The following is a 22,812-nucleotide window of genomic DNA, read 5'->3' as shown; positions in this document are numbered from 1 at the left end:
GAGGATCAATGAGGCCTGGTGGCCTGATGGCAGAGGTGAGCTGATGAAGGATGGAAAATGGTTATGATGCTCTGAGTGAAGAGATACAACACTGAGAGGATGTTTATCTGCAAGCTCTTTTTGCTTCCCAGCTTTTATTTCTCCACTTTTTCTCTTTTCTCTACAGAAAATGCAACTTATAGTTGAGGTGATTTATAGAAAATATGATTCACTTTGCGCTACAGTGGACTGTAGATCTTTCCTTAGAAAGTAATTCTAAGATATTTATAAGAAATTCACCAATTCACAGATATTTTTTTATAGCGCATATCTAAGACATTCCAAAGAAAATTCAGTGTGGAAACCTGAAATTCCTCAGAGCAATAATACCTTGTAAATACTGTAATCCAGGAGTGTTAGTCATTTTATTTACTACTGATTGGCTGAACACCAAAGAGCCGAGATAAAGATGACTGGATGGTACATGGCTTTCTTTGTCAACATGAATACATTTCAATGCATTTTAAGATAAATTTGAACTCAAGAAATTGGCATTTTTAAAGGAGTATTTATGGTAACATATAGTTGTCCCTAATTCCTGCTGACGCCAGGGATTCGCTGTAGTTTTTGTAAGATAAATCTGAGTCAGCGAAGTGAATCACTGCTGTTCTTGGTCCGACTCCACATCCAGGCAGATTCTCTGCAGAACCTGCAGTCATCGCTCCGTTGCTTTTTTTGATTAACTTTCTTTGTCTTGTCCTGATTTGGTGATGATGCTGTCGGCCCTGAAGTCTCTAAAATCCATCCGCAGACGGCGGCGGCCATTATTACCGCCGTAAACGCTGCTAGGGTCGCTTTGGGGTTGTAAGCCGTTCACACACATCACATCTAATTAGTAGCATAACTGAGAACTCCAGCTTCCCGCTGCTTATGTTACCTTCCTTGGTTTTCAGTGCTAAAATCAGCAGGTTGTCTTCTCAACCGGCACCAGGCTCACAAAACAAACAGCTTGTCCAGAGACTCATTATGATCCACAGCATTCAGTTTGAGCCTTCATAACCAATATCTGTTTAAGTTTAGAGAAGTAAAAGAAAACATTGGTCAAGGTTTGGGATCATTGTCATCAAACTAATGATGATGGGAAGCACAGCCTGTTTCTGGTGTCGGAGGACGGAGCCAGACCACATGCCACGTTTTCACAAACAAGCCAGTTTTACAGAACCAAAACCATCCGCCGCGACTCAAAGCAAAAACAGGCATCCTGATGTCGATTCAAACACCATGAAGGCTTATGCAGTCCAGACCTGTCAGTTGGTCAGACCTCACAACACAAAGCAGCTGACTGCTGGGTCGAGTGAGGACAGCTGGCATCAGCTGCTTTACCCCAGATCTCATTTACACGCTTTCATATAACGTCTCGTTTTCTGTTTTATCATTTTACTCCACTGTTGGATTCACCAGCAACACTTTTTCCTTCATCAGAACTTCTTATCTGTGAAAATTTATTTATGGTGCCGCATTTATGTTCAGATTTCTTTCTGCAAAGAAAAACAGAACCAGACAAATAGAATTAGGAGGAGAGGATAAAACTCAGAGCACAAAGGATGATTACACCAAACAGTGGGAATAAAGTTCAGGCTGAGTTCAGCGTAGTAACTCACACTGATTGCACTTGAATGTTTTGGTGCTGGATTTATTTGCAGCTACATTTCTAGGAGAGTAAAACGCCAACATGTAAATAAATCAAACATGCGCATTTTGTAAAGATTTGTTTAGCATTTTAAATTTTTAAGAATAACCAGAAGCCCTTCAGTTTGAATCAGTTAAAAACCTGAGGGCCAAAACCAGTAAAAGGAAACTTTTAAAGCATTTGAGCTTTTCACTGGATGTTGATTTAGCTGCTAGTTTTCTCCAGAACAAAATCTATAAGCTCACAAACTCTGACATGTGAAAAACAAAATATTTTTCTGGTGAGTGATGAAACGGAGAGAAGGAAGTGCAGCCGCATTTAAACACTTCGGATCCCGTTTCATTGTACTGTTTTAATTTAATACTGCAGTAAATGTAAAACTCACAAACACTCAGCCTTCCCCTGAAAACACTCCAGATATCCTAGTCGTTCACAGCAGTGTGTTTAGTCCACTTCATTCCCACTCAGAAGTCTGGTTCATATGGGAGGTGTGAATGCAACCAAAACTAGGTTTCGGTTTGCCAAGCGGACCGGAGATCGCTCCACAAGCAGGAAGCGGACTACGACACAAGGCATTCTGGGTAAATACAGCCAAAAACAAAAGCCAGAATGAGTCTGGGGGCGGAGCCAGGGGCGAGTCGTCATGGGAGAACCCAGAGAGAGTTTCAGGAAGTGGAAAGAAACCTCAAAATGCAGCAGCTTCATGATTCCTGATCAAAGCTGTTACAGTTTCTGCTGCAGCGTGAAGCAGTGAAGCTCGATTGTTTAATGTTTGTCAGCCCACACTACACCGTGTTGTTGTTGTTTACACCATGTTGTTGTTTACATCATGTTGTTGTTTACATCATGTTGTTGTTTACACCATGTTGTTGTTTACATCATGTTGTTGTTTACACCATGTTGTTGTTTACATCATGTTGTTGTTTACATCATGTTGTTGTTTACACCATGTTGTTGTTGTTTACACCATGCTGTTGTTTACATCATGTTGTTGTTTACACCATGTTGTTGTTTACATCATGTTGTTGTTTACATCATGTTGTTGTTTACATCATGTTGTTGTTGTTTACACCATGTTGTTGTTTACACCATGTTGTTGTTGTTTACACCATGTTGTTGTTGTTTACATCATGTTGTTGTTTACATCATGTTGTTGTTTACACCATGTTGTTGTTTACATCATGTTGTTGTTTACACCATGTTGTTGTTTACATCATGCTGTTGTTGTTTACATCATGTTGTTGTTTACATCATGTTGTTGTTGTTTACATCATGTTGTTGTTTACACCATGTTGTTGTTTACATCATGTTGTTGTTGTTTACATCATGTTGTTGTTTACATCATGTTGTTGTTTACATCATGTTGTTGTTGTTTACACCATGTTGTTGTTGTTTACACCATGCTGTTGTTTACATCATGTTGTTGTTTACATCATGTTGTTGTTTACACCATGTTGTTGTTTACATCATGTTGTTGTTGTTTACACCATGCTGTTGTTTACATCATGTTGTTGTTTACATCATGTTGTTGTTTACACCATGTTGTTGTTTACATCATGTTGTTGTTTACACCATGTTGTTGTTTACACCATGTTGTTGTTGTTTACACCATGTTGTTGTTTACACCATGCTGTTGTTTACATCATGTTGTTGTTTACACCATGTTGTTGTTTACATCATGTTGTTGTTGTTTACATCATGTTGTTGTTTACACCATGTTGTTGTTTACATCATGTTGTTGTTTACACCATGTTGTTGTTTACACCATGTTGTTGTTTACACCATGTTGTTGTTTACACAATGCTGTTGTTGTTTACACCATGTTGTTGTTTACACCATGTTGTTGTTTACATCATGTTGTTGTTTACACCATGTTGTTGTTTACATCATGCTGTTGTTGTTTACATCATGTTGTTGTTTACACCATGTTGTTGTTTACATCATGTTGTTGTTGTTTACACCATGCTGTTGTTTACATCATGTTGTTGTTTACATCATGTTGTTGTTTACATCATGTTGTTGTTGTTTACACCATGTTGTTGTTTACATCATGCTGTTGTTTACACCATGTTGTTGTTGTTTACACCATGTTGTTGTTTACATCATGTTGTTGTTGTTTACATCATGTTGTTGTTTACATCATGTTGTTGTTTACACCATGTTGTTGTTTACATCATGTTGTTGTTTACATCATGTTGTTGTTTACACCATGCTGTTGCATCATGGGTCGTTGTCCTGCGGTCTCAGCTGACCTCTCTGCCCATCCTGTGTGTTTTCCAGTAAACGTTCCAGCGACGGTGGTGGAGGCCATGAGCAGACAGGAATCCCTCCAGTCCTTCAGCAAAAAGCCCTCCTCGTCTTCATCCTCCTCCTCCTCCCCTCCGGCCGCCCTGCTGCGCTCCATGGTCTTCCCCCACTCCCCCTGCTCCCGGAGCTTCTCGCTGCTGGACAAGGTCGGGGTCGGAGTTCAGTCGGACTCCGGCTTCGGCCAGCTGGGCTCCAAGAACCAGCGGGTTCTGGCGAGCCCGACCTCCACCAGCCAGCTGAGCAGCGAGTTCAGCGACTGGCATCTGTGGAAGTGCGGCCAGTGCTTCAAGACCTTCACCCAGAGGATCCTGCTCCAGATGCACGTCTGTCCGCAGAACCCCGACAGGTCAGAGGTCATCTGATCCCACTAACCCACTGTGACGCTAATCTGAGCTGTAGATGCTTTTAGTTCAGGATAGAGAACATTAATTAGTTACAGAGTCAAACATTGTGGCTCTGAAACATTCATTCGTCATTTTGATGCTTATTCTGAGATCGACAGTTTGTCTGTGTGTATCTTTGACTACGTTCACATTTTTGCGTTAAATTCACATTTTATTTTCTTGCTGCTAATTAAATGCGACAGCAGTCAGAATTTTGTGTGAACGGTTTACGATCCCAAAGCGAATCGTCACACAGCAGGACTCTGTTGGATGGATTTTAAAATCCTCATCAGATCCTCATCAGACGAATGAAGCTGATAAAACGAAAGCCCTGCTAGCAGAACGGCCGTCAGTCTAGTGTTGGCTCCAGAAGTCGGACCGGATGTGGATTCGGACCTGGAGAGGCGGCGTTGGGATGTGATGCGTTCACTGACACAGATTGTTTTCATAATTTCGCCGTTATTATTGTCAGCCATCGTTTACATCCAGATTCACCGTCTGGCTTCTTCTGCTGCAGGATTTGACGCTTTTACGCCTCACAGCAGCGACATAAAGGTGGGATGAAATGTGACCTGACCGTCCTGACTGCAGACGCTCTGAAAAATATCCAATTCAAATCCAATTTAGTTCCACATTGTGGAAGTGGAACAAGTCAGATTTTTGCTGTTGGAACTGGGTCGTTCAGGTTCTGCTGTGTGAACAAGGCCTGAAGTCCATAAAAACCCAAAATGATTGTTAGCCGTAAAAGATTGAAAGTGACATTCTGATTATGGGCTATAAGGGTTTATTACTACTTGATTGGTTGTTTAGTTACTGAGGCTGTTTGGTTAAGTTGTTCTGTAGGCAACATAAAGTTGTGGCACTGCAGTGGTAAACATCCTGGCTGAATCGATTTATGATCTCAGTTTTCAGCTTCTGACTGAGGAAACCATTTAGTTTAGATGCTTCTGAGCTGTTTCTGCAGGATTTACTATTGTACGTAAATGGTGTCAATGTTGGGATCTGGTCTGTCTGATGGGATCTGGTCTGTTCATTGGGATCTGGTCTGTTCATTGGGATCCGGTCTGTCTGATGGGATCTGGTCTGTCTGATGGGATCTGGTCTGTCCATTGGGATCTGGTATGTCCGATGGGATCTGAACATGAAAGACAGAAGATCGCACATGGAAGGAGGTTGTTTCTGCAGACTGACCGATGGCCAGAGTCTGTAGCTGCTTGGATCTGCAGCTCCACAGGCCCAGTGGTGCCGGTTCTCTCCATGCTGGGCGGCTTTTACTGGGAGCAGTGGGACACAGATATTCTTCAGGGGTTCTGAAGAGGAGACGGGTCCGCCTTACATCTATGATTGAGGTTTTGTTTGTGGCTTTCAGTGACTCATCAATCCTCAGCTCTGATGCTTTTCCTTCCTTCACGTCACAAACTCCCCGGACGATTCCAGGAAACCAGAAAACAGCCAAAGTGCAGAATGTAAATAACGTTAGTTTCCAACTCCCAGCTGTTTGTCTGCTGGCCAGTGAACACCTGGTTCTGATTAGGACTTTGTCCTGCAATCATTTCTGTTTTTAATAAATGGTCAGATCTGCTGAATGAAACCTTTTGTTTTTCATTCAAAAATACTAAAAAACATTAACATTTTAACTTCAGGAAGGAATCGAGATGCTATTTCAGTCAGATGACCCCCAACTTGTTCCTCTTTATACTATGATAACTGAAGCACAGTTTCTGGTTTATTATCTTGTTTTTATGCACGATTGTGTCTCAGAGAAGGAATCATAATAAATGAGTCGACATGCCGTGAGGGAAACCTGCTGGTTGTATTCTGGTGTTTTTGGACCTGAACTGTTGCCGTAGCTGTTCAGAGAAAGCTGGACTCTCCTGCTGTAACTTAGCATCTTTGTTGTCTCATCATCTCAACATTTATGTGTGGAAGTCTGTGGACTGGAGTGGAGAAAGCGTAAAGTGTTTGAGTTTGTATAACGTCTGCCAAGTTAATTATGTGCAGCATGGATGGAGGAAGATGAGATCTATATGTGTGTGTTGGGGTCGGAGGATGTATTGGAAATTTTTTGCTTAGCTTTATTTTTTGTGGGGAGAGTCAGAGCGGCGTATAAATCACGGCGGCGTGTCAGTGAGAAATACCTCGCCTTACGGTGACGGGGCCAGGAAAACAGATGCCACTTATTCAATAAACTAATACTCATAGGGAAGAAAAATGTGGGCTGGATATGGAGGGGGGCGGAGGGGTCGATCGGGGGCTGCCTGTCAATAGGAAGGTTTTATGGGACAGAGGAACAGATAAAATTCAGCTGAACAAGCCAAACAGAACAGAGTCCTGCAGCTCCAAGGCTGCATTATCCCTCATACTCATGCAGCCGCCAGGCAGAGCAGCACCGCCGGGCAGAGCAGCACCGCCGGGCAGAGCAGCACCGCCGGGCCTCAGCTCGTCTGCAGAGAAGTTTCACCTGTTCACTAAACAGGGCAGACGGCGCTGACACTCCCAACCTGCTCATCCGGAAGGTTCTGCAGGTTTTTAGGAGGACAAATCTGCAGTTTAATCATGAGACCAAAGCAAAGGAAACGATCTGCTCCTGTCACCCTGAACACCTTGAACGCTGGTCAGCACCAAACTCAGACATTTACTAGAATAAAGTCATAATATCAGCAGAAGAAATTCTCAAAATGACTAGAAAAACGTTTTAATGAGTTAAAAGCTTTGATCTGATGTAACCGGCTCATCTAATCTGTGAATGTTTCTTTAAATTGACCTTCGTTGCTGAATCATTTCCAACTCCAGCTGCTGATTTGATGCAGATGTATGAAAAGATGAGATATTTCCTTATAGGTGAAACTGATACCAACTCTAACCCAAACGAATAGAGTGAAAAACGGAAAATGACGTCGTTTTGTTGGCGAATAAGTGAAACTTGTTCTATGAAGTAAATACTATATTTTCTGGACTATAAGTTCCAGTTTTGCTCATAATTTTGCTGTTTGTGCAGCTTATAAAAGTTTTTTCCTTCATGACACATTTTTGAGTTGTGCGACTTATTAGCCTGAAAACACGATACACACACACAGAAACACAGAAACACACACAGAAACACAGAAACACACACAGAAACACACAAACACACACACAAACACACACAAACACACACACAAACACACACACAAACACACACAGAAACACACACACAAACACACAGAAACACACACACAGAAACACAGAAACACACACAAACACACACAGAAACACACACACAAACACACAGAAACACACACACAAACACACACAGAAACACAGAAACACACACACAAACACACACAAACACACACACAAACACACATAGAAACACACACACAAACACACACAGAAACAGACACACAAACACACACAGAAACACACACACAAACACACACAGAAACACACACACAAACACACACAGAAACAGACACTCAAACACACAGAAACACACACAGTGTGACGTCGCCTCTGTTCCTGGCGCAGCGCTCAGCTGTGATTGGTGTTTGCTTATCTACTGATATTCCAGTTTTTATTGTTTCTCGCCTGTGAAGACGCAGCAGGAGCATTTTGTGTGTTTTTGGTGTAAAATAATCAGCATATTTCCATGAATTATTTCTGTGTTTCGCCTTCGGAGCTGCTGCTGTTTTATCTGCCGATCTCTCATCTACCTCTGGATTTCTCCCTCTCCTCTTCATACATACTTATCGATGTTTGCTTGATGGGAACATCAGCAGCTGAAGACTGATGGCTCTTTACGTCAGTAAAAAAACAGCCCATCTCTTTCAGCTCTGTTTTTTCTGCTGACTGTTTCTTTTTCCCAACTTTTTCTTCTTTGTCATTTCCCTGCGTGTCATTTGACCAGAATCCATCAGGAGAGCAGCCGTTTGTTTCTGTCAGCGCTGCTTTTAAACCGCTGTCGGGATGCCGGACGCTGTTTAGCTTCTGCGATGATGATGAGTGATGAATCAGGGAGAAAAATGAGAAGACAAATGAACTGTGACTCCGCTCTCCGTCTCTACATGTTGCAGAAACGATGCAGCATCAAACCGCCGCGGCGAGCTGCGTTAATAACCGCGGCTGCTGTGATGGATGTGTTTACTGCGCTGCTGTTTAAAACAGTCATTAGAGCTTTTTAGGGAAAACGGGTTATTATTACCAAACGCTTTGATCGGCAGCCTGCACATCTCATTCTGCTGGCGCTCGGTGTTTATGGATCAGGCTGCTATTTGCACATGAATATAATCAGAGGACAGAGAGTTTACAGCCGACTGAGAGGGCATCACTGCAGCCGGCTGTTTACTGGGATTAACTGGAGCTTCTGTCATCGTTTTGGGACGGATAACCGTGTTTCTGTGGTTTCACGTCAGCAACCTTCAGCTTTTTCACTGAGGCCCATAAAAAATGTGATTTCGTTCTATTTTTATGAGCTGTTATTCCAACAATGCCCTGCGGGATTTTACCCAGGCGGCCAGACTCTGGAAAACACAAAAAGAGTTCCCAAACTTTATTCCACTTATCTAAAAGATAAAAACGACTTTCAAAACGCCACGTCTCAACATAATCTTTTTGTAAAAACAAGGAAATATTGATTGATTTGGTTTACTGGCTCTCATAAAGTTAAATTTAGGTTTGTCCTCTACATTTGTTCAAAAGACTTAAAACAGAATTTAGGCACAAATAGAAAAGGATATAAACTAAAATGGATTTTATAGGGCCACACTTTTAGAGTTACTGCGTGAGAGAAACCACAGATAAACGTCAGAGCGAGGGCAGGTTGAAACCGGGCCGGCTGAAACCGGGCCGGTTGAAACCGGGCCGGCTGAAACCGGGCCGGCTGAAACCGGGCCGGCTGAAACCGGGCCGGCTGAAACCGGGCCGGTTGAAACCGGGTCGGCTGAAACCGGGCCGGCTGAAACCGGGCCGGTTGAAACCGGGCCGGCTGAAACCGGGCCGGCTGAAACCGGGCCGGTTGAAACCGGGCCGGCTGAAACCGGGCCGGCTGAAACCGGGCCGGCTGAAACCGGGCCGGCTGAAACCGGGCCGGCTGAAACCGGGCCGGCTGAGACCGGGCCGGCCTCCGAGTCCAACTGAAAACTTCTGCAAACAGGAACCAAAAGAGTCTGGAGTTCCTGTCGTGTTGTTTCCACAACATGAAGGCGCCTGGTGGTTTATGCAACAGGAAGTTAAAACCAACTCAGTCAAATCTGTTTGACTTAAATGTTCAGATATCAGTTTGGGAAAGTTTTGAATTCAGAAGTGAACCTCATGATGAACCATGTGACCCGAACGTTTCCATCCCGGCTGACGGCGTTCAGTCAAAAGTTCCTATGAGGAATTTAGATTTACATTAATTAGCTTGATTAAGGATAATTAATAATTCGCTTGATTAAGGATGCACTGATCCACTTTCCCCTTTTCATCCATATGATATAGAAAAACAGCTGAAGGACTTGAAACTTTGTGTTTTTTAGCATAAATTTGCTGAATTACACATTTATTTGCTAATTCTGCCCCAGTGCAGCTCACTGGATCCACCGAGCTGAAACACAACTTTCATCTGTTCAGTCATTAACGACGGCTCCTTTATGAGAAAACTAAAACTAAAAGCTGACAAATGGTTCAGAAAATTAGGATTAATAAATATAATGCAAAATATAATAAAGTATAAAGTGTAGAATTAGACAGAATAGATCGGACAGATTTATTCTATTCTAGATCTGACAACAGATCTAGAATAGATGCAGATGTCAGATCCATTAATCTCTAATAATAATGTTAGAAACAGAAAAACTTCATTTTATTTGTGAAAACAAAGAAAAACATTTTTAATGTTTTTTTATTCAGACCAACTTGGATTGATGAAAATCTGTAAATAATACTAAATAATTTATGAAAACCTTTACTCTGTTAAATCTCACAAACTGTGATTTAATGTTCACTTTTAGGCGCTGGTGCGACCTTTCACCTGGTCCTGTTGAAAACCACAGAGGTCATCATTCTGCACTGTAAAACTCCGTCTGTTAGCTTGTGATTGAGTTTCTTTCCCAGAACGTCTCTTTGCCTCCTGACTGGTCGAACTTTCTGTTGCTTCCAGAAACTGACAGATGTGATTCAACAAGCAGATAAATTATATTTCACTCTCTCATAATGAACCTTTTAAAAGATCCTGCTGGGCCCAGATGAGCCCATTTCATAAACGTGTTACTTTCACTGCATCTGTGGGATACTATGGGTAAGCAGCCAATGTAAATATTTAGTAAAAATGAAGCAGAAAATGATTGATTGACCGTAATCTTTAACACGCAACTCTTTCTTGTTTTCTTGTCGAGCTGAGAAACGTCTGAGAGCAGAAATAACTCCGTTTGTTTGCATGTCCGACTGTTTCTCTGTGTTATTAAACTGTTGATGTTAAGCAGATTTATCACCTTCCAGTGAGGATATATTTGTATTTAACACAAACACAGATGTGTGCCGCCTTGCTGGATACAGATGTTTACTACTAAAAAATCATTTCTGTTCCATCTTCATGTTGCTGAATTTAAACGTTTCATGTTGCTGCTGCTGGTTTTTAAAAGATCCTGCTGGGCCCAGTGAAAGATCCTGCTTTTTCTTTTTATTAAGCAAAAGCTTAATAACTTGTGTTGACCTTTCACACTACATTACCCATAATGCTCAGCCATATTGTGGCTTTTTGAGAGACGTCATCTGAACTTTAATAGAGAAACAGACAGAAGCTGGAGAAGCACTTCCTGTTTCTCAGAAGTGATTTTGATCTTTTTGTGGACTTTGGCGCGTCAGTTTCTGTTCCTACAGAATATTTGTCTTATTGATTATGTATCGATGAGGTCAGAGCGGTGATTTATAGCCTCTGGTCTCCAGGGAGAAACGTCTTCGTACGAGTCGGACACAGAAGACGTCCTCCGATAGAACTCCATATGGATTAGACGGCATCCATACGGATCCATGGACACACATCACTCTGCATGACCGCACTGCAAACACACACACACACACACACACCACACACACACACAGGCACACACACACACACACACACACACAGGCATACACACACACACCCACACACACACACAGACACACCCAAACCACACACACACACGCACACACACACACACACACGGTTCAGGTTTTCACACTCAAGCTGAGGAAATCTAGACGTCACCGACTGAAACGTTTAGAAAACATGAAACAGTTTTTATCTCCGAACATTCGAACTTCAAATGTTCAACAAACAAAACAAACAACACACAGATAGACCAGGGGTGTCCAAAGTGCGGCGCTGGGCCCATTTGTGGCCCTCAGAACAATTCAGAGCGGCCCCTGATTACAGTCCAGGCAGCAGATTGAAAAACAGTTTTCAACACAAAGTTTCCATCCGGGTTTGAGTTTAATTTGTTTTTTCTAGTAAAAAGAGATAAAAAAATAAAAACATCTTGTGGCTTTAATTAAAATTCAACCTGGGAGTTTTAGGTTCATTAACTTGTCAAGTTACCGTTGATTATTTATCAACGTTTTCAGGTTTTTTAATAAAACGTTTGAAAACAATTTGCTCTGTTTTAATTAATTGTTTCAATCTGAAAACTTTTAAAGTGTTCAAACTATTGAAGGTGTTTCATTATGGTTGACTGACTGACACATTCTCACTACGCCTCTGCTCTGCCTGTGCTCTCCGCTGACTTCTGACCCCTGTGTGCTGTGGCTTCGGCGTGTTGTTCCCACGCCGCTGCGGCTCGGCGGCTGCAGCGCTGGCGGCTGCGGCGCTGGCTGCGGCGCTGTTGGCGGCGGCGCTGGGCCTCACAGGCCGTCTGCCTCTGTCATCAGCTCATGTGTTGGAGGTGTGGGCCCAGTGAGACGTCGACACCGATCCTGTTGTTGTTACCGCACGTTGTGTTGAAAGGCGCCGCAGAGTTTATTGTCCTGAGCCGCTTTTCGCCCACATTTTCGAGGTGATTAATTTGACGGATCTCCGTCACGTCAACGCGAGTAAACTCTGCGGCGGGCGGTTCTCCTCTGATCGGCGCTCCACATGAAGAGCTGTTAGTTTGTGTTAGAGACACACAGAAGTGGCCGTCTGTGTTTGTGTTAGTGAGCAGCCGTGTTGACTCTGAGCGTATCGGGCTGTTTGTGCTGTCAGCGGCTCGTGACGCGGCCGCACTGATTAACTGCTGCATGTTAACGACCGCTGAGCGGTTCAGAGGAGCGCGGCAGACCGAGGTCAAAACAAACACAACAAACCCGTCTGTCCGTCATTTCTCTTCGTACATCTGCTGAGAGCAGCTCAGGGCTGACAGGAAAACGCTGCAGGAGAACTGGACCGAAGATCATCCATCGGTTTGAAACGGTTCTTCAAAATATTTCATGTTCTTTCACCGTTAAACTCAATTCTCATCTCCCTCAGTGCTCTGTCTGGGATTCCTCCCATTGAGCTGGATTTCTCTAGTTGAATTTCAACAAATTGCCTTTTTCATTTTCATCTGATCACACTAAAGGAAATGCAAAATAACACATAATCCTCTGATTCAGTGATATTTTCATCTTATTTCAGCCCAAACCTGGTCAGGAGAAAATCACAGCTCAAATAACTAAATACCGAAAAGCAAACAGCTTCATGGCAGAGCGCAGAGGATATTAACCACTTAAATCAGTTTGATTTTCACTGCATTTAACGTTCAAATACTTGAAAAGGCTTGAATTTCATTTTGATGTTTTTAAGGTTTGGGAAGTTCTTGATTTCTGTGATTAATATTCAAAATGAAAGATTTGTAATAAAATGTAAGATTTGATTAAAAACCTGAATTTGGAAAATAAAACCAGATGTTTAATATAAAGGCACAAACATTTTCTGTCTGAAGTTCAATCAGACAAACTTTTCTTGTTTTATGTTGTTTCTATTTGCTAAATGCAATTTTTTAAAATAATTTGTGAATTGACGCTTCTCTTTTAATCGGTCTGAAAACTTTCCCTGCAAACTTTTACAAAGTGTTTTCATTTCGCTGTGGGAAAAGTGACTTTGTTCTGGACTGAATCCAGTTCAGTCGTTTGCAGGTTTTCCTGTTAAGATGAAGCAGAAAAAATAATTTACCATAGCAACTATTTAAGTTTCTCAGATTAATCTGGATTAGAAAATCTGGGTTTCCTCCAGAAACGAAGCTTCTTTCTGCTCTGAAGCTTTTATTCATTTTCAGTTTATTTCCACAGTTTATCTGTTAAATATTATTTTTAAAGCTGTTCCAGAACTTTATATGTGATAATTCCTGCTGTTTTTATATGTGCAGATATTAATGTGGAGTGTGTGTGTGTGTGTATGCCTGTGTGTGTGTGTGTGTGTCTGTGTGTGTCCATGTGTGTGTGTGTGTGTGTGTGTGTGTGTGTGTGTGTGTGTGTCTCTGTGTGTGTGTGTGTGTGTGTGTGTGTGTGTGTGTGTGTGTGTGTGTGTGTGTGTGTGTGTGTGTGTGCGTGTGTGTGTGTGTGTGTGTCCGTGTGTGTGGTGTGTGTGTGTGTGTGTGTGTGGTGTGTGTGTGTGTGTGTGCTTCACCTCCTCTTTCCACCGTAATAAACAATAACTGGGCATTAATCTCCCGGCCTGCCGCCTTAATAAATAATATCCACACATTCATCAACTTAAACTATTCACAATCAATGCGGCTCTTCATAGAAAACCCACCTAATAAATAGTGCAGCGGCCCGCTGAGGCGTGAACTTATAGACCGTCCGGCTGATAAATGAACCCTCCCCCACGCAGAGACGCCTTTTATGTGGAAAACTGCAAGTGAGAATTTTTCGATTTTATATTACACTATTTTACTCTTATTACTGTTAGTGTGTGTGTTTGTCCTGCTGTTGGACTTTGTGATTTATTAAGGCAGTGAAGATGTTGGTCTATTTGTTTTGTTCTAGTTCTGGGCTGTTTTCCTGCTGCTGAGCTTCTGATGGCGCTTCGCTCTGATTGGTTCCAGAGAACGAATCATTTACTCAGACGTCTCAACGCTTCGCTTCATCAGAAACTGTTTCAGAGGAAAACCCTGGGATGGATGATCATCTGTGGGATAAAAATGTTGCTCTGCATAATTATTCACCAAGAGAAATTCATTACAGATGTTCAACATTCACAGAAACTCCTCTGATCGTTTATAAATGCAAACAAATTACACACTTATTAAAAATCAAACACCTAACTTGATTAGAAGGATTTTAACATTTAATTTCATCAACATATTTAACAATTTAAAATGAAAAACTGGAGATCGTTTTCCCAGATGGTTGATGGGAACGTCGAGGCTGTTCTAGAAAACCAAAACAAAAGATTCAGTTTATGACTTATTGACTGAATGACTTGTTTATATGAAGTGTTTAAACTCTGAGTAAATGAGCTGGTGGGAAAATGTTCTTAGGCCTCCATTAGACTAAAGTCTGTCAGTGTGTTTGTTCTCAGATGAGCTGCTTCTGGCTGAATATATTATTCTGTTTATTAGTGTGGTTATGATAATAATTGCTGTGATACAAGAACAATTAGGCCAGTTATTGATCAGACTGAGGATGATGGATTGAGCCTCATTTGATCTCAGTTTGCTCTGATTTACATGAAGCATCCAGAGTCGGATGCAGCTGATGGTGAAGAAACGATTTCATCCTTCAGGTTTCTGATACGAACGTCGTTTCCTCATCAGCTGCTTCATGAGACCGACTGCATCTAATCGCCTCTCGTTCTGCTGTGGTACTGTCTCGACCCGTGGTTCCGTGATAAACGGGTCCGGTCGGGATCCGGGCCTGCCGGGTGGATGAGGGTCATTGCCATGGTAACGGTGTGGGTGGAGGCCATCTTTGTTTCTCAGGGTTGTTTCGTTTTTTCTGCTTTTATGTAGTTTTTACATCATTTCCTGGTTTGGTTCTGTTCTTCTTCTTCTGTTTTGCAGCTATTGATCTGATTAATTTGATCAATATGCTGAAATGAAAATAAATCTGTACAAATGATTCATTCATAAAATACAACTAACAATAGTAAGGAAACCATTGAAAACATGAAGCGTGAAAATGACCAACAGTTGGGAATTTATTTCAAATTCACTATTTTTACTTCTTGTGAAATAAAACAAATGATAAAACACATCAAAGTTTTTCTTGTTTTTCTTGGGAAAACATGGAACCACTTGCTTTCAGAAACAAGTTTTAGATGAGAAATGAGAGAAAAAAACAGATTGAAACATTGGAAAACCTGAGAGAAGCCCAGACTGATCCCTGGACGGTTCGGGTTCTTGTGGTTCTGTTTGTGGTTCTGTTTGTGGTTCTGTTTGTGGTTCTGTGTATCTGTGAAAACCTTCCTGGTTGCTGATTGTTTTAAAGTGTCTCCTCCGCTCCAGGCCGTACCAGTGTGGCCACTGCTCCCAGTCCTTCTCGCAGCCGTCGGAGCTGAGGAACCACGTGGTGACGCACTCCAGCGACCGGCCCTTCAAGTGCGGATACTGCGGCCGCGCCTTCGCCGGCGCCACCACCCTCAACAACCACATCCGGACGCACACCGGAGAGAAGCCGTTCAAGTAAGTAACAGTGAGTACCAACCCTCAGCTCCACGCCTCGCTCTCGCTGAAGCCCATACCTGCACTGTGCAGCGCCCCCACAGGCCAGGAGGGGAACTGGTTGCTCAAAGGGTTTGGTTGGTTCGACTCAGAGCAGATGGTGAAGTTTTGGTTCTGGTAGAACCGGGTCTACCGGACCATCAGGAGGAAAAACATCCTAATGTTTTATATCTGGAAATCACTGAGATCCAAACTGGCATGAAGCTAAAACGTGTTTCCATTGCAGTTTGCGAAACACTGACATTTTTCACCTCAATCTAACTCATTATTGGACACTGAGGGTTTTCAAAGCTTGTCGTTCTTCCTCTAAGCAAAGTTATTTCTGAAAGACAAAATTGTGCAAATGCAATAAATGTGTTTGCAGCTGTTGAAACGCACCGTGTCTCCACAGGGGGCGAAACTTTGAAACGTCTGGTTCTGATCTGGTGGTTCTGTTAAAACCCATCCACTATGTTCAGCCAGAGCAGCTGTTTGTCTTTGCTCGGATTTTATTAAAAGACAGAAACATTTTAATTCAGGATTATCTGCAACTATAAACATGAAAAGCATGAAAATGCATCTTAAAAATTAATTCTCCACAAGTGCATTGGTTTACATCAACCACAGCAGCTGAGAAATTCACTTATAGTTTCTGTTTCCTCTGTTGTTTCACCAGGGAATTAAAAACTCTAAGATCTGACCTGCTTATCGCTGCGTGACGTCGCTTTGGGGTCGTTTGTGCAGAATCTGATTGTGTTGCATTTAACTAGTAGGATGCAAAAAAGAATCAGATTTCAGAAAACAAACATCAGAACTGAGCGTGAAGACCTGCTGCTCAGTCCCAGTCATGTTTCCTTTCCTAATCTGCCTCATTTCCATATTTTCCTCTCGCTGAAGATGGAAACCATTAGAAGGAGAAGCTCTGCTGTCGGCTGTCATCCAGTCAGCCGAGGGAGGCGAGCGGCGTTCCCCCAGTGGACGAAGAGGTGGACATGCAGGCAGAGCGAGAGCCAGAGGAGATAAAGAGAACAGGATTACAGGCTGGAGCAGAGGGCAGATCCAGAGGGGAGATCTGTGGAAAACAATTAACATTCTTAAAAAGCAATTAGCGAAGCCACTCTGTCATCGACGTGAAGAGCATGAGGGCGACGGATGAAATGAATGTCGGAGGAAGTTCGAGGAGGAACAAAAGATCAGGGAGTGAAAAGTGGAGCGACTGAAAGCAAATCAGCGTTCCTAATGAGCCGAACCTGTTCATCAGCACTTCAGAGTCTCTGAAGGCGCGGCCGGGACAAAGACAATCACCGACGGTCGTCACAAATCCTTACTGGATCGATGGCCTGCGAGAGTTATCGCCTTTCAGACAGATTAAAGCTGCCACTGTCACTTTGTCAGGAGGAAAACGCTCGACTTTATCTTCCCACAGAGACGCTTTCACATCCTGATGCTGGTTTCTGACTTTCTGCTCCAGATTTAAAACGAACCTCAGATATCACCGAATCACTGATTTCCTACAAACATTTATTTTCAGGATAAAATGGTTTCAGTGATGGCATCTGGTTCTCAACCAGATCATTTCACTTTCTGCAAAGAGCAACAACCAGAGATGCAGGACGATGGTCCAGTTGGATCGGTTCTGTTGGTTCCCTTTCAGCAACCTGTTCCCCTCCTGGCCTGTGGGGGCGCTGCACCAACAACCACACTTTAGTCTTTGGTAAAACAATTTCTCCTGTTAGCGCTAAGCTAGCTGGTGGTTGTTTTTACCCAGAATGCACTGCGCTGCGGTCCGCTCCCTGCGTTTGGTCTCAGGTCTGTTTGGACCCGAACCAGAGTTCAGCAGAACCCAGACGGAGGTTCAGACCCGAGTCCGATTGACGTTCAAACAGCAACAACAGAACTTATTGGACCAGAGCGGACCGAACGCAGCAGAACCAGGAGAAATGAAACACAAATGAGTTTTTGTCCCAGAATTCCTGACTTTATCTGATTTACCTCCAAAAAGAATCTGTTGGTTTCCATTCATGCTGTCAGTGAAGTGGACCGGTCGGGTTTCGGTGGAGGTTCAGGGAGTTTCATGGATTCATTCTCTGCCGTGTCAGAATCGGTTTGTCTCGTTTCCTCCCATCAGAGCTCAGATGAAGATAAGAGCGGATCTTAAACTCCACTGATCCTGAAGGATCCTGATTAAAGCCTCGTCTGTCAGGCTGTCAGGACAAACGTCTCAACTTTATTTTTCCCTGCTGCTCAGCAGCAGCCGGTCGATAGGCTGCAGACGGAGCCGCCCGCTTTCAGGCCCGCTTTCAGGCCCGCTTTCAGGCCCGCTTTGTTCTGCAGAACCGTCTTCATGTTCGTCCTGCTGGATCAAAGCAGCAGCGACAGATGAAATCAGACAAACGCGCAAGGCGAGTTCAGCTGGAGACCCGTTTCTTCAGAACCAGGTTTTTACTTTAACCAGTTCAGCTTTTATAACCATCAACACAATATGATCTGTAGTCCATACTCAGAACCCCGGTCCAAAAGAACCTCGGTCCAAAAGTTTAACCTGTCGGGCAGAAAGTGATAAACTGATTATTTTGTCTGAAAACATTTGAAGTGAAAACCTGAATCCATTCGGTTCAGAGTTTGGACCTTTTCTCCACTCAAAGTACCAGATCCAAACCCATTTCTGAGCTGGTCTCGGTCCGGTTCTGGTGTGAATACAGACCAGCCTTAATTTGAACCAACTTCGTGAAACCAGCATCTTTTTGGACTTTATAGGCCTCCGTATCTGAGCAGCATGGTGAAGGAGGACCTCCATGTTTGTTTGTTTCCTCCATGTTTGTTTGTTTCCTCCATGTTTGTTTGTTTCCTCCATGTTTGTTTGTTTCCTCCATGTTTGTTTGTTTCCTCCATGTTTGTTTGTTTCCTCCATGTTTGTTTGTTTCCTCCATGTTTGTTTGTTTCCTCCATGTTTGTTTGTTTCCTCCATGTTTGTTTGTTTCCTCCATGTTTGTTTGTTTCCTCCATGTTTGTTTGTTTCCTCTATGTTTGTTTGTTTCCTCTGTGTTTGTTTGTTTCCTCTATGTTTGTTTGTTTCCTCCATGTTTGTTTGTTTCCTCCATGTTTGTTTGTTTGTGTCCTCCATGTTTGTGTCCTGCGCTCGGACCCGCCCACATCATTCCTGTCCAATGGGAGCAGAGCTTGTCACCCACAGGTTTTGTTATAGTCCAATAGAAACAGAATAAAATCCAGTTGTGGACGGACAGACGGACTCGCTCCCAGTCTGATGGACGGTTGGATGTTTCTGAGCAGCTCGGCCTGAAACACGAATCAAACTTTTGAGGATTTTTGGAGGATTTTCCTGAAGCTGAGCTCTGCTCTTCATCACCTCGTCCTCTTCCTCCTGTCTGTCTCACAGCATGTTAGTCCTGTTTCTGCCCCGTTAGCTCCAATATTTCTGCTCAGCGTTCTCTTTGATCCCTCCACACACACACACACACACACACACACACACACACACACACACACACACACACACACACCTTGATATCCATTTAAATGCTCCCGCCGCTCCTCCAGCTCAGACTAAAAGCTCCTTCTCTTCTCTGCTGCTATTGAAAGTGACAGTGATGCTGCCTTATCAGGCCGGGATTTATCTGCAAGTGTGTGTGTGTGTGTGTGTGTGTGTGTGTGTGTGTGTGTGTGTGTGTGTGTGTGTGTGTGTCAGAGTGTGTTAAAGTGTGTGAGACGGGAATGCCCTCCACGGCCCACTGGATAGATTATTGACAGGTGGAGTGTGAGTGTAATTTGTCGGTCAGGTTGCGAAGATCAGGGCAACAATTACAGTTGCTGCTCCACTGGGCCTCACACACACTTTGTTCTGTCGCTGGACATTAGAGTTAACCTGGGTGTGTGTGTGTGTGTGTGTGTGTGTGTGTGTGTGTGTGTGTGTGTGTGTGTGTGTGTGTGTGTGTGTGTGTGTGTGTGTGTGTGTGTTAGCAAAACTAAAGGTTGTATCTCTGCAGTTTAGCAGCAGATCCTCCTGAAAACAAACTTTTTAGTGTTTCAGCTTCACATTTTCAGCTTTTTGCAGGTTTTAGTTTCTGCTGCAGGATCCGTCACTCTGTGACCTTTAACCTTTTGGGTAATGTCATGAGTGTGAGCATCTGCTGCTCTGAGACTGAGAAAAGTCAAACTTTATAACGTGGATGAAGCCGCAGCAGTTATCATGTGAATATTCACTCAGATGTTTTGATGACATCATATCTGAATGGTTCTGATTGGCCCTTTTTGTTGATTCAGTTCATGACCTTTTGATCTTTAGAGCTGAATCAGTCAGTCAGAGGCCTCTCACGAGTCGCTGCGGTACAGACTGCTACAGCAGATTCTTCATCCATAGCGACTCTTTGAGTTACTTTTAATTTGCTTTATGATAAATAAAGTATTTATGAATTCAGTTGAACGTATTTAGTGAATATTTTTATCTCTGTTTACATGACGACCAATAAAATAATCTGGTTCTTATTTTGTATTTTCACTGAAAAGAAACGACCTTCCTGTGGTTTTTTAACGTTTTTTTAACATTTTCCTTCAGATTTAGTTTTCAATAGTTTTCTGACCAGTTTTTTTTATTCTGATTAATTTAAAGTTTCTAATTGAGTTTTGTGTTTATCTCGACTTTTTTCTCTCCATATTGAAGCTGAATGTTTTTATTTCTTCTAACTGATTTTATGAACTTTAGTTTTTTATCAGTCATTTTTGTCGCTGCTGAAGTCAGGAGTGTGAAAGTTTTGCTCTGTCCTCTTTGTGTCCGTCAGGTGTGAGCGATGCGACCGCAGCTTCACGCAGGCGACGCAGCTCAGCCGCCACCAGCGACTCCCCAACGAGTGCAAACCGGTCAACGACAGCACCGAGTCCATCGAGGTGGATTAACCTCTGACCTCTGGCTGCCCGCCGCCTCACCATCCATCCATCCGTCCACATCCCACTGCAGTGATCTGCTGCGGCGATGTGCTGCGGCGTTCCGGTGGAGTCCAGAACGTTCCCCGTTCTGGACTCCACCAACGTTCATCCCTGGTTACTGAAATGTAAAATCCCGGCAGAAATCAGCCGATCCAAAACCAGATCCGGGTTCAGAGAATCGGAGTGAAAACCTCGACTCCACCAAACCAAAGATCCGAGCGGTCGCAGCGTTCCGACTTCTGGGAATGCCACCTTGCTTCGTCCCAAAGAAAACCTCGTGAAAATCCAAATAAAGCGTCTGATTGTCTTCCTGCAGCTTTTCCTCCAGGTGACGCACAGAGAGGCTCACCGACCCGTTTACGGCCCAAACAGCAGCGACTGCAGAACCAGAAAAGAGAGAAACATATTCTATTTATCTTCTGCTCATATCGTGCTGCAAGCACCTTTTATTTTGAAACGTTAAGTTAATATGTGCAGCTCTGATGTTGATAAATGTACAGAGGGATTTCTTATAGAAATGATCCCAGAGTTAATATGAAGCATGACTTCAATCATCGTCACATTCAATGTTTCTACTTCCTGTTTTCTAAATCTCCTCTGAAGGAAACCAATGTTTTCAACTCACCTTCCTTCCTCTGGAGTTGATTTGAGCCTCAGACGATGAAGATCCGCTTTGTCTTCCAGCTCTGAGGGTTGAAGTGAAGCAGTCGTTGTGCCTGAGAGTTAAAAGCTTTAAATCGGCTCCGATCCAAAGAAACCAGAATCAGCACAAAGGGATGTTTCACTGAGGACGGGAAACTGAACGGAATAAAAAAGGTTTAGATTGACAACACCAGCACAAAGTGCCGACTAATCGTCCACGTCACAGACAGATTCTGGATGAACGGCTAAAGTGACTCAGCATTTTATCAAAATGTTGGTTCTACCGGACCGGCCCGACTGGAGCGACTCCCTCTTCAGAACCCGGCTGATTCATTCTGTCAGCAGGCCGGACTCTGAGCCCTGAGGAACTCCTCCCTCCTGAGTGAAGCATCTCTGTTTTCACGGTGCAGACTGAGCCCATGCTGGATGTGAACAGGTTTTATATGACTCATCAGATCCACTTCCTGTTTGGATCCACTTCCTGTTTGGATCCAGAGGATCTGAAGTCAGTTTGAAAAATCAAATCAGTGATTTCTAAATATGAACCAAAGATCCAGTTGAGTTCAGGTTCTGCTTCCTGTTGATCTGCATGACTTTCCTTTTGGTTTGGTTTTGTAACAAACGTCATGAATCAAAGTAACTTTGATCCGTTGGAAATAAAACTGAGATCCGCTTTTGATTCTGAGCTGCAACATTCAGACTTTTTCCTTCTGTTTTTTATTTTCAATATTTTCACTATAAAGAGTTTCTGATCCTAAATGATCAGAAATGATCATTTAGGATCCACAGAAAAAAGCAGAAATGAAATAAAAGGTTCATGTTGACATTTCCTGGTTTCATAAATTAAAACATGACAAACTAAATCCACCAAACTCTTTTATTATCGTTTCCGTTTCAACTCTTTTTACGAGGAATGTTTGTTGTAAATTTGAACAATTTTCAAAATGTTTCCTCTCCAAACAGGACAGAAACGTTTATTTGAAGAAAACAGCAAAGGATTTATTTAGTTTCATATTTATTCTTTTGTTTTTCATGAAGATGTAACTTGGACACAAAAATGTTTTAAAGTTTATTAACATCTGTACATTTATTTAAAAAAACATAAAACATTAATTTTAACTCTTTAATGCCAGTTTTAAGGATTAAAATATTTTTTTCTGAAGGTTTGAAAGAAAAAAAAACAGAAAAATTTATATCTGATAAATGAGAATTATTGATTTTATCTGGGTCAAATTTCTCATATGTTCATATGGAAATTCAGTGATTTTCATGA

The 22,812-nt window shown here is 42.7% G+C and overlaps 1 protein-coding gene across 1 annotated transcript in view; it reads left to right on the top strand.

The window, feature by feature from the left end:
• Positions 1-22,231, top strand: part of prdm6 (PR domain containing 6) — a 69,804-nt gene extending 47,573 nt beyond the window's left edge. The window contains exons 7-9 of the mRNA XM_055039453.1: positions 3,950-4,322; positions 15,762-15,938; positions 20,753-22,231. Coding sequence (XP_054895428.1) covers positions 3,950-4,322; positions 15,762-15,938; positions 20,753-20,867 — 665 coding nt within the window. The 3' untranslated portion in view covers positions 20,868-22,231. The remainder of the gene's footprint in view (positions 1-3,949; positions 4,323-15,761; positions 15,939-20,752) is intronic.
• The last annotated feature ends 581 nt before the right edge of the window (positions 22,232-22,812 follow it).

Source organism: Poeciliopsis prolifica, unplaced genomic scaffold (genome assembly GCF_027474105.1).
Source record: "Poeciliopsis prolifica strain line A6 unplaced genomic scaffold, Auburn_PproV2 SCAFFOLD014, whole genome shotgun sequence".
Classification (NCBI taxonomy): domain Eukaryota; kingdom Metazoa; phylum Chordata; class Actinopteri; order Cyprinodontiformes; family Poeciliidae; genus Poeciliopsis; species Poeciliopsis prolifica.
Note: the sequence above shows the minus strand (reverse complement) of the source record. Positions and strands in the feature narration are given on the sequence as shown.